This window comes from Triticum dicoccoides, chromosome 1A, assembly GCF_002162155.2.
Source record: "Triticum dicoccoides isolate Atlit2015 ecotype Zavitan chromosome 1A, WEW_v2.0, whole genome shotgun sequence".
Classification (NCBI taxonomy): domain Eukaryota; kingdom Viridiplantae; phylum Streptophyta; class Magnoliopsida; order Poales; family Poaceae; genus Triticum; species Triticum dicoccoides.
In genome coordinates, this window is record NC_041380.1 from 267,984,398 (window position 1) to 267,999,973 (window position 15,576).

Below are 15,576 nucleotides of genomic sequence, written 5' to 3' on the forward strand. Positions count from 1 at the left end.
AAAATCATATTTAAATTTCAGGGCATTTGGAGAACTTTTATTTTCGGGGTATTTTTATATTGCACGGATAATCAGAAAACAGATAGAAATTACTATTTTTATTTTATTTAATATAAATAACAGAAAGTAAAAAGAGGGTACAGAGAGTTGTATCTTCTAAATTCATCCATCTCATGATCATCAAAAGGAATCCATTAACAAGGTTGATCAAGTCTTGTTAACAAACTCATTCCGAATAACATGGAACCGAAGAATTTTTGAATAACACTAGGTTACCTCAACGGGGATATGCACATCCCCAACAATAAGAATATCATATTTCTTCTTGACAGTAGGAAGAGGAAATTCAAAACCTCCAAAAATAATTGGTGGAATTTTTCCAATAGAATTGATACTGTGGACTTGAGGTTGTTTCCTCGGAAAGTGTACCGTATGCTCATTACCATTAACATGAAAAGTGACATGGCCTTTGTTGCAATCAATAACAGCCCCTGCAGTATTCAAAAAGGGTCTTCCAAGAATAATAGACATACTATCGTCCTCGGGAATATCAAGAATAACAAAGTCCGTTAAAATAGTAACGTTTGCAACTACAACAGACACATCCTTACAAATACCGACATGTATAGCAGTTGATTTATCAGCCATTTGCAAAGATATTTCGGTAGGTATCAACTTATTCAAATCAAGTCTATGATATAAAGAGAGAGGCATAACACTAACACCGGCTCCAAGATCACATAAAACAGTTTTAACATAGTTTCTTTTAATGGAGCATGGTATAGTGGGTACTCCTGGATCTCCAAGTTTCTTTGGTATTCCACCTTTAAAAGTGTAATTAGCAAGCATGGTGGAAATTTCAGCTTCCGGTATCTTTCTTTTATTAGTAACAATTTCTTTCATATACTTAGCATAAGGATTCATTTTAAGCATATCAGTTAATCGCATACGCAAAAAGATAGGTCTAATCATTTCAGCAAAGCGCTCAAAATCCTCATCATCCTTTTTCTTGGATGGTTTGGGAGGAAAAGGCATGGGTTTCTAAACCCATGGTTCTCTTCCTTTACCATGTTTCCTAGCAACAAAGTCTCTCTTATCATAACGTTGATTCTTTGATTGTGGGTTATCAAGATCAACAGCAGGTTCAATTTCTATATCATTATCATTGCTAGGTTGAGCATCATCATGAACATTATCATTAACATTATCACTAGTTTCAGGTTCATTACCAGATTGTGTTTCAGCATCAGAAATAGAAATGTCATTTGGATTCTCAGGTGTATCAATAACAGGTTCACTAGAAGCATGCAAAGTCCTATCATTTTTCTTTTTCTTCCTTTTAGAAGGACTAGGTGCATCTATATTATTTCTCTGAGAATCTTGCTCAATTCTCTTAGGGTGGCCTTCAGGATACAAAGGTTCCTAAGTCATTTTACCAGTTCTAGTAGCCACTCTAACAACATAGTCATTATTCTTACTATTCAATTCATTGAGCAAATCATTTTGAGCTTTAAGTACTTGTTCTACTTGAGTGGTAACCATAGAAGCATGTTTACTAATAAGTTTAAGTTCACCTTTGATATTAGTCATATAATCACCCAAGTGTTCAAGCATATCAGCACTGCGTTTTAAATCTCTACCAAAATAAGCATTGAAGTCTTTTTGCTTAATCATAAATTTATCAAACTCATCTAAGCATGGGCTAGCAAACTTAGTAAATGGGATTTCAGTTTTACCATATCTATAGAGAGAATTTACCTTTACTACCTGTGTCGGGTTATCAAGACCATGTATTTCTTCAATAGGAGATGGATTAAAATTATGCATTTCTTCGACAGGCGGTAAATTAAGACCATGTATTTCTTCAATAGGAGGTAAATTCTTAACATCTTCAGCTTTAATACCCTTTTCTTTCATGGATTTCTTTGCCTCTTGCATATCTTCAGGACTGAGAAATAGAACACCCCTTTTTCTTCGGAGTTGGTTTAGGAATAGGCTCAGGATTGGCTCATGAAGTGTCCAATTATTTTCATTTGTCAACATATTATTCAATAGAATTTCAGTTTCATCCGGTGTTCTTTCCCTGAAAACAGAACCAGCACAACTATCCAGGTAATCTCTGGAAGCATCAGTTAGTCCATTATAAAAGATATCAAGTATTTCATTTTTCTTAAGAGGGTGATCAGGCAAAGCATTAAGTAATTGGAGAAGCCTCCCCCAAGCTTGTGGGAGACTCTCTTCTTCAAGTTGCATAAAATTATATATATATCCCTTAAAGCAGCTTGTTTCTTATGAGCAGGGAAAAATTTAGCAGAGAAGTAATAAATCATATCCTGGGGACTACACACACAACCAGGATCAAGAGAATTAAACCATATCTTAGCATCACTCTTTAATGAGAACGGGAATATTTTAAGTATATAAAAGTAACGAGTTCTCTCATCATTAGTGAACATGGTAGCTATATCATTTAATTTAGTAAGATGTGCCACAACAGTTTCAGACTCATAGCCATAAAAAGGGTCAGATTCAACCAAAGTAATTATATCAGGATCAACAGAGAATTCATAATCCTTATCAGTAACACAGATAGGTGAAGTAGCAAAAGCAGGGTCATGTTTCATTCTATCATTAAGGGATTGCTGCTTCCATTTAGCTAATAACCTCTTTAGATCATATCTATCATTGCAAGCTAAAATAGCTCTAGTAGCCTCTTCATCCATAACATAACCCTCAGGAACAACAGGCAATTCATATTTATTAGGGGGAGAGTCTTCATCATCACTTTCGTCAATATTATCAGTTTCAATAATTTCATTCTCTCTACCCCTAGCAAGTTGTTCATCAAGAAATTCACCAAGTGGCATAGTAGTATCAAGCATAGAAGTAGTTTCATCATAAGTATCATGCATAGCAGAAGTGGCATCATCAATAACATGCGACATATCAGAATCAATAGCAGAAGCAGGTTTAGGTGTCGCAAGCTTACTCAAAACAAAAGGTGAATCAAGTGCAGAGCTAGATGGCAGTTCCTTACCTCCCCTCGTAGTTGAGGGATAAATCTTGGTTCTTGGATCTTTCAAGTTCTTCATAATGATAAGCAGATATAAATCCCAAGTGACTCAAAGAATAGAGCTGTGCTCCCCGGCAACGGCGCCAGAAAATAGTCTTGATAACCCACAAGTATAGGGGATTGCAACAGTTTTCGAGGGTAGAGTATTCAACACAAAATTATTGATTCGACACAAGGGGAGCCAAAGAATATTCTCAAGTATTAGTAGCTGAGTTTTCAATTTAACCACACATGGAAACTTAATATCTGCAGCATGGTATTTAGTAGCAAAGTAATATGATAGTAGTGGTAACGGTAGCAAAAGGTAATGATAACAAAAGTAATGTTTTTGGTATTTTGTAGTTATGATAATAATAGCAACGGAGAAGTAAATAAGCGAAGAACAATATATGGAAAGCTCATAGGCAATGGATCGGTGATAGAGAATTATGTCGGATGTGGTTCATCATGTAATAGTCATAACCCAGGGTGAGACAGAACTAGCTCCAATTCATCAATGTAATGTAGGCATGTATTCCGAATATAGTCATACGTGCTTATGGAAAAGAACTTGCATGACATCTTTTGTCCTATCCTCCCGTGGCAGCGGGGTCCTAGAGGAAACTAAGGGATATTAAGGCCTCCTTTTAATATAGTACCAGACCAAAGCATTAACACATAGTGAATACATGAACTCCTCAAACTACGGTCATCACCGGGAGTGGTCCCGATTATTGTCACTTCGGGATTGCCGGATCATAACACATAGTAGGTGACTATAGACTTGCAAGATAGGATCAAGAACTCACATATATTCATGAAAACATAATAGGTTCAGATCTGAAATCATGGCACTCGGGCCCTAGTGACAAGCATTAAGCATAGCAAAGTCATAGCAATATCAATCTCAGAACATAGTGGATACTAGTGATCAAACCCTAACAAAACTAACTCGATTACATGATAAATCTCATCCAACCCATCACTGTCCAGCAAGCCTACGATGGAATTACTCACGCACGGCGGTGAGCATCATGAAATTGGTGATGGAGGATGGTTGATGATGACGATGACGACGGATTCCCCTCTTTGGAGCCCCGAACGGACTCCAGATCAGCCCTCCCGAGAGGTTTTAGGGCTTGGCGGCGACTCCGTATCGTAAAACGTGATGAATCCATCTCCTTAATTTTTTTCTCCCTGAAAGTGAATATATAGAGTTGGAGTTGAGGTCGGAGGAGCTCCAGGGGGCCCATGAGGTAGGAGGCGCGCCCCCACCCTCGTGGCTAGGGTGTGGGCCCCCTGGCCTTGATCTTTTGCCAGTATTTTTATTATTTCCAAAAATACGCTCCGTGGAGTTTCAGCTCATTCCAAGAACTTTTGTTTCTGCACATAAATAACACCATGGCAATTCTGCTGAAAACAGCGTCAGTCCGGGTTAGTTCCATTAAAATCATGCAAGTTAGAGTCCAAAATAAGGGCAAAAGTGTTTGGAAAAGTATATACGACGGAGAAGTATCAAGGCCGCATGAGCAGGGCTGGTGCGAGCAAGGAGCAGGCGCGCCAGGACGGCTCGTCCTCTCGCCGGTGCAGCCGCTCCCCCCTGGGCAACGCCGCACTGAAGACACGAGGGGCCGCCATACGTCTGCCCGGCGTGCAGGGGCTGCTGCGGAGGTGCAGCCCGACCTGCTGGCCGCCCCACGGCCACTGACAACGACCCCGCCCTGGTCGGCTGATGCCGTAGCTGACGACCCAATCGCTGGCTTCTTCGCCAACGAGGTCAACGCCGTCCCCCCACCAAAAGGGGTTGACTACATGCTCGTTGAGCTGGACGCCCAGGTGGCTGCGGCAGTGGAGGCCCTCCTCTCCTTCAACAAGCAACTGGAGCAGGCTGGCCCGCTACCAAGCGGGTCGCTGGACGCTTTCGGCCCAACACTTGCGGGGCCGCCTGTGATCGTCGGCCTGCAGCACCAGCAAGCACCAAGTCGGCCCAAGGAGTTGGCGGTGCAGCTTGGAGCCATCACACAGCAAGTCCGGCAGCTTCAGTTGGTGCCGAAGGAGTCGGTTCTGCTGCCATCGCCGGGGCCAGTCGTCGCCGGCGCACCCTCCAGCCTCTTCCAGCAGGGCCAGCCTCCCATCCTCATGGTTCCCCCCTCCTCCCCCTGGCGCGCAGAGCTTTAGCACCTCTCAAGACCCATACTGCAACGACCCCGGTGCGTTAGAGCGCCCGCCAAGCTGCAAACCATTCAGAGGTGCCCGTGGCCCAAAGGGCAGCGCTTCCTCTGGTGCATGCGCTGGGCATTCTGGGGCCAAGGGAGAAGATGACTCCAAATGGTGTTGTCGCTCTCATCAAAAAGTTCAAGAAGCCTCTCTCTGAAGAAGACATCAACGCCATTGCCACTCTGACCCGCCTCGACCATGTCGCGCTGCGTATCGCTGCAGGCATGGCCGGGCCAGATGCTGCTGCCTCCGTGGCCACTAGTTGATCATGTTAGCTAGCTTTACTAATAGTCTCCAACAGCGGCTAGCCTCCGGCTGGTTTGAGTTAGGTTGTCGCTTTGCTTATGGTAGTTTAGGATGGTTGCTCGTTATGCGCCAGTTAGTTTCAGGGGATATTGGTGGACTCTGGAGCCCCCCGGTGCGATGGATGGTGTATCTGTTTTTCTTCCAGTTCAATAGTAATTGTAGTTGTTGGAGCATGATATGGTTTCCCCATGGATGACAACCACTGCCCCATGATGAGCTGGAATGTCCGGGACATGAACACCTCGGCAAAGCGCGAAGCCATTCGCGAGATTGCTTTATCGCATAGATTAGCTCTTCTTTGTCTCCAGGAGACGAAGATAGACGTCTGGGATCGCGACCTTGTGTCAGATACTGGAGGGGCCCTGCTAGCTGATTGCATAATCCTCCTAGCCACAGGAACGAGGGAAGGTGCGACCATCTTCTGGAACGCAACCCTTGTCTCGGTTTCATCTCATAGCATAGGACAATTCGCCATTACGGCCAAAGTTACAATGCTGCAGTCGGGCCAGTCCTTTTGGCTCACCACGATGTATGGGCCGGCCGACGACGCCCGTAAAGACGACTTCCTCCTAGAGATCTCACGTGCAGCGCCCCCTACATCCGAACCCTAGCTTCTCGATGGTGATTTCAACATCATCTATGAGGCCAGGGACAAGAATAATCTTAATCTTAATAGGAGGATAATGGGACGGTTTAGAAACGCCCTGGACATGGTTGGGCTGCGAGAGATCAAGTGCAAAAATCGAAGATACACTTGGAGCAATGAGCGTCAAAACCCTACACTTGTCAGTATTGACAAATTCTTCTGCAACACTAGCTGGGAGCTGCTATTCCCCAACGACATACTGATGGCATCATCGACAACCGTCTCTGACCACTGCCCGCTTCTGCTGGCAAATGCTTCCTCCCTTCCTAGTCAGGCAAGATTCAAATTTGAAGTCTTCTGGCCGTGCTTCCCGCATTTCCAGGAGACCATTGAGAAGGCGTGGAATAGGCCCACTACTCACACATGTGCTTTCAAGAGGTTGGCGATCAAGTTACACAGAACAGCAAAAGACCTGAAGCTTCGGAGAAAAACTCTGTTCAGCGACGCCAAGGTGCAGTTCCACATGGTGAACGAGGTGATCCTGCGACTGGATATCGCTCAGGAAAGCAGGGCCCTCTCTGCTGCCGAATTCCAGTTAAGAAAGTCCCTCAAGCTACGGCTGATCGGCCTCGCGGCGGTGGAAAGGGCAAGGAAGCGGCAAGCCTCAAGAATCACCTGGCTCAGAGCGGGAGACGCCAGTACAAAATTCTTTCATGCCAAAATCTTCTTGAGGCGGCACAAGAACTTCATCCACTCCATTTAGCTCGATGGTAACACAACCACAGCCCACGAAGACAAAGAGAAGATGATCTCGGATCACTTCAATGCGGTTCTGGGCTCTTCAGACTCAAGGGCAACCACTCTCAACTGGGATCACCTGAACATGCCGTCGGTCTCAAATGCAGGCTTGGATAACCCCTTTTCCGAGGAGGAAGTATGGGAAGAGATCAAGGAAATGCCAAAGGACAAGGTACCAGGACGGCAGGACCGGATGGGTTTAATGAAGTGTTCTATAGATCTTGCTGGACAATTATTAAGGCAGTGATGTCCCACAAGTGTAGGGGATCTATCGTAGCTTTTCGGTAAGTAAGAGTGTTGAACCCAACGAGGAGCAGAAGGAAATGATAAGCAGTTTTCAGTAAGGTATTCTCTGCAAGCACTAAAATTATCGGTAACAGATAGTTTTTTGTGATAAGGTAATTTGTAACAAGTAGCAAGTAATAAAAATAAATAAGGTGCAGCAAGGTGGCCCAATCCTTTTTGTAGCAAAGGACAAGTCTGGACAATCTCTTATATGAAGGAAAGCGCTCCCGAGGACACATGGGAATTATCGTCAAGCTAGTTTTCATCACGTTCATATGATTCACGTTCGGTACTTTGATAATTTGATATGTGGGTGGACCGGTGCTTGGGTACTGTCCTTACTTGGACAGGCATCCCACTTATGATTAACCCCCATTGCAAGCATCCGCAACTACAACAGAAGTATTAAGGTAAACCTAACCATAGCATGAAATATATGGATCCAAATCAGCCCCTTACGAAGCAACACATAAACTAGGGTTTAAGCTTCTGTCACTCTAGCAACCCATCATCTACTTATTACTTCCCAATGCCTTCCTCTAGGCCCAAACAATGGTGAAGTGTCATGTAGTCGACGTTCACATGACACCACTAGAGGAATGACACCATACGTCTCATCAAAATATCGAACGAATACCAAATTCACATGACTACTTATAGCAAGAGTTTTCACATGTCCTCAAGAACAAACGTAACTACTCACAAAGCATATTCATGTTTATAATCAGAGGGGTATTAATATGCATAATGGATCTGAACATATGATCTTCCACCAAGTAAACCAACTAGCATCAACTACAAGGAGTAATCAACACTACTAGCAACCCATAGGTACCAATCTGAGGTTTGGATACAAAGATTGGATACAAGAGATGAACTAGGGTTTGAGATGAGATGGTGCTGGTGAAGATGTTGATGGAGATTGACCCCCTCCCGATGAGAGGATCGTTGGTGATGATGATGGTGATGATTTCCCCCTCCCGGAGGGAAGTTTCCCCGGCAGAACAGCTCTGCTGGAGCCCTAGATTGGTTCCGCCAAGGTTCCGCCTCGTGGCGGCGGAGTTTCTTCCCCAAAGATTACTTATTATTTTTTCTCAAATGAAAGACCTCATATAGCAAAATATGGGCATCGAAGGGCCACCAGGGAGCCCAGGAGGCAGGGGGCGCGCCCAGGGGGTAGGGCGCGCCCCCCACCCTCGTGGCCAGAGTGTGGGCCCCTCAGGTATTTCTTTCGCCCAATATTTTTTATATATTCTGGAAATAACTTCCGTGAAGTTTCAGGACTTTTGGAGCTGTGCAGAATAGGTCTCTAATATTTGCTCCTTTTCCAGCCCAGAATCCCAGCTGCCGGCATTCTCCCTCTTCATGTAAACCTTGTAAAATAAGAGAGAATAGGCATGAGTATTGTGACATAATGTCTAATAGGAGCCTATAATGCAATAAATATCGATATAAAAGCATGATGCAAAATAGACGTATCAGACAGATGTCATGCTTGCTCTCAATCAGTTCTATTGTTGCTCTGGCCAAAACTTCAGCGAGCTTAACTCTGCTCACGTGGCTTTGCTGCCCAAAAAGGATGGTGCTATCAAGATGGCTGATTATCGCCCCATCAGTCTCATTCATTCCATGGCAAAGCTCATTGCAAAAGTAATGTCTATCCGCCTGGCGAAGGTCATCCACCTGATTATCTCACCAGCCCAAACAACCTTCATGAAGACAAAATGCATATATGACAGCTTCATGTATATGTTCAGAACGGAGTCCGGTCGTTGCACAGGAAAAGCACGCCGGCAGTGCTGCCGAAGCTTGACATCACCAGGGCTTTTGACAGTATATCCTGGTCCTATGTTCTTGAGCTCTTGCAGCGGTTGGGTTTCAGTTCCATATGGCGAGACTGGGTGAAGATGCTGCTCTCAACCTCGCACTCTTCCTTCCTGCTCAACGGCCTGGCCGGGCAGCCGGTCTGGCACAGAAAGGGGCTAAGGCAGGGCGATCCCCTTTCTCCATTGTTGTTCATCATCGCCATTGATCCCTTGCACCGGCTGTTGCAAGCTGCTGGAGAGTTAGGACTGCTCCAACCTCTGCCGGGTAGAGAAATAAAATTGAGGGTCAGTCTATATGCAAATGACGCGATCATATCCGCTAACCCGATCAAAGAGGAGATTGAAACACTCATGCAAATTGTGCATTGCTTTGGAGAAGCCTCTGGCCTGAAGATCAACCTTTAGAAGTCCACGGCCACGCCGATCAGATGCTCGGGCATCGATATGGAGTAGGTTCTGCAGAGCTTTGGCGGGCGGCTTGTTCACTTCCCTCTCACATACCTAGGGCTGCCAATCACCATCAAAAGCCCCAGGCTTGTGCACCTGCAGTTTGTTCTGGACAGGATTCGGGCCCGTCTCACCGGCTGGAAAGGAAAGTTGTTGTCCATCGCTGCCAGAAGGGTGCTAGTCAGGGCTGTCCTAAGCTCGCTTCCGACTTATGCAATCACCGCACTGCGGGTGCCCAAAAAATTTCTGCAGGAGGTGGATAAATCTCGTCGTAAATTCCTCTGGGCACAAGATGAAGAACTGACCGGCGGCAAATGCAAAGTCAATTGGTCCAAGGTTTGCTCGTCCGGAGTATGGCGGCCTCGGCATCCTCGGCCTTACAAAATTCAGCAGGGCCCTGAGATTGAGATGGTTGTGGCATTCATGGGTGAGCCGAGAGCGGCCGTGGGTGGGGATGGAAGTGCCTTGTGATGAGAGCGACAAGGCGGCATTCAGCCCAATGATGATTAACACCATTGGCGTCGGCCGCACGGCTACCTTCTGAGGCTGCGCCTGGGCTAGTGATGGGCCCCTCAAGGTGTCCTTCCCGCGCCTTTTCAATCACTCGAGAAGAAAGAACAGGACTGTACAGGCGGCACTGCGCGACAATGCTTGGATCAAGGACTTGGCACATGGCAACGTAAACCCTCTCCTCCAGGAGTTCCTGATCTTAGAGAGATTGATTAGAACTGCCAGAATGAGTATGAGGCCGGGGCAGCCTGACGAAATCAGATGGAAATTCACGGCGAACGGGATCTACAGCGCGTCATCGGCATACCAGGCACAGTTTCTTGGATCGGTCCAGGCTCCGTTCAGGAAAACCTTGTGGACGACCTGGGCCCCTGGCTGGCTCAAAACTTTCACCTGGCTGCTGCATCCGGATCGGCTATGGTGCAATGACAAGCTGCAGAGAAGAGGATGGGAAAACCAATACTTCTGCCAACTTTGCCTTCGACATCTTGAAAGTTCGGTTCATTTGTTATGGCACTGCGAGCTGTCTGTGAAGAGCTGGGAGAAGGTGGCCTCGTGGTAGGGCTGCCAAACTGTGCAACTAGGTCTCTGGTCCTCCCTTCAACGCTCAACAGAGATCGTGGACACGATCATCAGCAACACCGCGAAGGGAAGCAGGAAGGGCATCACGACCATCATCATGCTCGTGCTTTGGGAAATCTGGTTGGAGCGGCACCACTGCACCTTCAGAGGCAAGTGGCGCAAAGGACCGACATATTGGCTGCGATCAGGCGTAACATTGAATTGTGGCGGCAAGCGGGAACCCAGTGTCTAGCACAATCATTCGCAGAGCCACCATCAGGGATCGGCTAAGACGTAGCTCTCTGTCTCTCTCTTTTGGCCAGCTGCGCCTTTTCCTTTCCCTTCTTTTGTTTTTCTTCTCTTGATCCTAGGATCACCTCTCCATGTTTCATTTTCCCGCTTCTACCTGCTTAATACTCCGTATATGAATGCCAGCAATTTGCTGGATCTTTCAAAAAAAAATCACCCCTTCTCTGAACTGAATCTCTAGCAACAGTCGTATTCCAATGGTCCGAACAGGCAAACAGTTGAGATCGCCCACAAGAGAACAAAACACTTTCGCAGGCCTACTCGCCACCAAGCGCAAATCCGACGGAAGCCGGGGCCCACACTCACTTCACTCTCGTCAGCTACCTCCCAAACTCTCTCAACGTCGCAAGTCGATCGCAACCACTCCCGCGGGTCTGGCCGTCGCTGTCCACCCACACCCGCCCACCATGTCGCTCATCCGCTACCTGCCGTCGCCGTACCTTCCCCTCCCCTCCGCCGCGGCCCGCCGCCGTGGATTCCTCCACTCCGCCGCGCCTCCCGGTGCCCGTGCCGCCGCCGTCCATGTCCTCGCCGCGAACCGCGTCGTGGTGCGTCACTGGGCCTCGTACACTAATTAACCTTCTCACTCACAGGCCAATGCTGGTCATGGGGTTTGACGAATCGCTCGTGACTGAGCTTCCTTCCTCTTTGCTTTTGCAGCTGGGGTGCGGGCTGGTGACGCTGGACTACCTCGCCACGGTGGACGCGTACCCGCGGCCCGACGACAAGATCCGCAGCGGGGAGCTGCAGGTACCCTACCCCTTCCGTGCGCGCGGGCGCGGTTGCCTACCTCTCTAGTTCCCCCTCCACGAGCTGGATTTGCGGCAGGGTGTATGCTGTACTACTAGTGTCCATTCCCTGGTGGTTCTTTGTGTGCGCAGATATCGGGAGGCGGGAACGCCGGGAACGCATTGACAGGCGCTGCTCGTCTGGGTCTCAACACCAGGCTCATCTCCAAGGTAGTAAATTCCTCCACCTCGTCTTGTGGCAACACGTTGAATCATTTGACGTTATGGATTTTCCATTGAGATGGCAAGGGCAGACCCCTTATCTAAAAGCGCAAACCCTCCCGCTTATCCATTTCCTTATAGTTTTTTTTAAGGAATTGAACGTTTCTTCACCTGGCGGATCACATAAAATTTAGTCCCTTCGAAATTTTATTTTGCCAATTATTTCAAACCGTTTGCTCAAACAATTGAAACAAATTCATCACATTTTAAAACAAACATACACAATTCAACACCACACCATAATTCAACGACGAACATAAATAAAATTCATCGGATCCCTCAAACAACTAAAAATAATCATAATTTATGCCAAAAGGCACTGAATGAACAAGTTCATTCAAAAACACATGGTGGACCAAAAACCATTGTAGTTCACATGGGCCTCACGCACTTGGTCGTCACCATCGGCACCATCATTAACGCCGCCGTCACCATTCCCGCCAAAAATTCTCCTTTATTTGGTCGGCCCGGCGTGGCATCCAGAGAGACATTGACCCAAGCTTCACAAAAAAGCTTTGTCTTCCTGGTCTTGTAGTTGCACGACCAACTGCTCTTTTTTTATGTTTGGGTATCCTTGACCCTTCCGCCCCCTTGACCTCCTCCACCCCTCGGCATTTCTCATCATCTCTTGGGTATATGACATTGACATGGCAATGTCATCAAGGCCGAGTGTGTGGCTTACATTCAATTGTTCCATGAAATCGGCCGCATCATCATTCATTTGCTCACTACAAAAGCAATAAGTAACCTAGCAATCAATATCACATCATGCATCATCATTCATTTGCTCACCACAAAAGCAATAACTTACCTAGCAATCAATATCACATCATGCATCACTCTCTTGAGCAATTGCAAAACAAAACGGAAAACATGGAAAACTTTTACCTTGCGAGCATATCCTCGAGCATGTCGGCCTCGCTCCTAGTTCCGTCTGAATTCGTGCCTTCGTCGGCCGCCGGAGGTGGAGGGGGTGGCAGCGTGGCTGCAGGAGGCCAAGGGCAATGGCAGCCTTCTTCGTCCTGGCCGTCAGGTTGTTCGCCTTCGTCGATGGTCGACAGTCCCATTTGCCGGTCGGCACCGACAAGGGTGGTAGGGTAGTGGCGGCGGAGCGAATGACAACCACCATCGGCGACTGAGAGCTCTTGATAATGTTCTTCCCTTTGCGCCGCCGTTTTGGTCCTTGCGGCGCCCAATTTTCGGTCGGCGGTGGGTCTCTAGCGGAGTTGGGGCTTTCTTCATCGATCATCGAGGCCGGGATGGACGGCGGCAGGGCGAGCGACGGCGGGGGAAGCTGTGGGCGAGCGGGAAGCAGCAGGGTTCGGCCTTATTTTTCCTGAGAACAGTCGTTGCAGGACTAAATTTGAGCAAGTGAGGGGAAGTCTTAGGGAAAAGGTCATACTTGAGGAACTAAACTTTATAAGGTATCTGCTAGATGATGATTAATCTCCTAAACGAAAATTTCCCCCTCAAATATAACTTTTAAGAGATATCTTAGAGATGCCCTATGCTTTACTGAACTTCGCTCAACTTGTGTCTTTTCAGGTGGCCAACGATGAAATAGGAGGAACTGTTATTTTGGAACTCAAGGAAGCTGGGATTGACGTGTCACATGTTATAGTAAGCCTTGAATTACGACTAAACTATTTCATCATGTGCATGCAAGTAATGATATGGTCAGAGCATCTCTAGCCGTTCGGCCCCCAGGGGTTTGAAATAGTGCCGCTTGGGGGCCAACCGGCGGTAAATTCGGCATGGGGGGGCTCGGGTTCCCAGCCGACTCCCCAAGTTCGCCCCCCGGCCGCCGATTTCGGCCCAAATTCGGCGCAAATTAGGCCCAAATTCGGTGTGCTTCAACACAAATTCAACAAAAACTATTTTTTATCACATAGTTCATCACAGAAATCAATACAAATCAAATAGTTCAACGAAGCGAACTCATAATTCAAACACAAATTAAAACTCCTAGTTCAACGAAGCAAACTCATAGTTCATCACACATCGAAGTAGGCGTTGCCCTTGAGCCTCCATAGGTGCTCCACCAGATCGTGCTGCAGTTCTTGATGCACCTGTGGGTTTCGGATCTCCTGACGCATATTGAGGAAGGCAACCCATGATGCCGGTACCTGGTGATCAACTTGGGCAAGAGGACCCTGCCTATAATATGGTTCATTGTCAAACACTGACTCTTCCTGCTTGCTCTCAATGATCATGTTGTGCAAGATGACACAACAAGTCATCACTTCCCACATTTGATCTTTCGAGTAGGTTAGAGCGGGGTACCGGACAACAGCAAATCGAGATTGGAGCACACCAAATGCCCGCTCGACATCCTTCCTGCAAGCCTCCTGACACTTGGCAAAGTAGGAGTTCTTGCCTCCTGACACAGGGTTTGAGATAGTCTTCATAAATGTGGACCATCTCGGATAGGTGCCATCTGCTAGGTAGTATCCGTTGTTGTAGTGGCGCCCATTGACCTCGAAATTCACCGGAGGAGCATGACCTTCAACAAGCTTGGCAAAGACATTCAAGCACTGCAGTACGTTGATGTCATTGTGAGTTCCTGGCATACCAAAGGAGTGCCAAATCCAGAGGTCCTATGTGGCCACTGCCTCAAGTACCACACTGCAAGCTCCTTTGGCGCATTTGTACATCCCCTGCCAAGCAAATGGACAGTTTTTCCATGCCCAATGCATGCAGTCGATGCTTCCAAGCAACCCCAGGAAATCCTCTTGCTGCATTCTGTGCTAGGATCCGATCAGTGTCTTTAGAATTGGGTGATCGCAAGTATTGTGGTCCAAACACTGCCACCACTACCCTGCAGCACTTGTACAAACACTCAATGGTGGTGGACTCGGCCATGCGTCCATAGTCTTCCAGTATATCACCGGGAGCTCCATATGCAAGCATCCTCATAGCTCTCGTGCACTTCTGGAGTGAGGAGAATCCAACTGTGCTGGTGCAATCCTTCTTGCAAATGAAGTAATTGTCGAACTCCCGGATGGCATTCACAATCCTGAGGAAGAGCCTTCGGCTCATCCGATAACAGTGCCGAAATACTTTCTCGCTGTGCAGTGGAGCGTCGGTGAAGTAGTCGGCGTAGAGCAAGCAGTAGCCCTCCAGTCGATGCCTCTGCTTGCTCTTACGGCGGCCTGGCGCCGAACCACCTCACCGCGGCTTTGCATTGTTCGCGAACAGGCCGGCCAGAGCGGCGAGGATCATGAGGTACTCTTCGTCCTGGGTGTCGGCCTCGGCTTCCTCCTCCATCAGCGCTGCGAACACCTCCTTGTCGTCGGAGACCATTGTCGAACAGGCAAATCGCCGAACACCTGGCGGGCGTGGTGGGTGCGCAGCCGCCGGTATCCCCCGCCTGCGTGGCCGGAGCCCTGGAAAGCTCGCCAAGGAGCGGGATGGAGGCTGCCGCGGCGAAACCCTTTCTTTCCGACGGCGAAATGGCCTTCCTAGCGGTGGAGCAGTGGATGTGGCAGGTGGGCGGCGCCGAGATCGGCACGGCGGCGAAAGGGGAAGTGGCGTCCTACGGCGCGCGGGGTCGAATCAGGGCGGGGAAAAGGCGTTTCTCACCTGACAGTGATGGCCCACGCGCCACTTTTCCTTCCGCCGGAGCCCCCAAGTGCCCCCCGGTGCGCTGGGTTCGGCCTAGGATCGGCG

The 15,576-nt window shown here is 47.7% G+C and overlaps 1 protein-coding gene across 2 annotated transcripts in view; it reads left to right on the top strand.

Moving 5' to 3' along the window:
• Window positions 1-11,208: 11,208 nt before the first annotated feature.
• LOC119268331 (ketohexokinase-like) overlaps window positions 11,209-15,576 on the top strand; it is a 7,755-nt gene continuing 3,387 nt past the window's right edge. The window contains exons 1-4 of one of the 2 annotated variants that reach the window (XM_037549937.1): window positions 11,209-11,445; window positions 11,558-11,647; window positions 11,779-11,856; window positions 13,453-13,527. In XM_037549937.1, the coding sequence (XP_037405834.1) occupies window positions 11,305-11,445; window positions 11,558-11,647; window positions 11,779-11,856; window positions 13,453-13,527 (384 nt within the window). In that variant the 5' untranslated portion in view covers window positions 11,209-11,304. The remainder of the gene's footprint in view (window positions 11,446-11,557; window positions 11,648-11,778; window positions 11,857-13,452; window positions 13,528-15,576) is intronic. The other variant, XM_037549928.1, reaches the window with a different exon arrangement.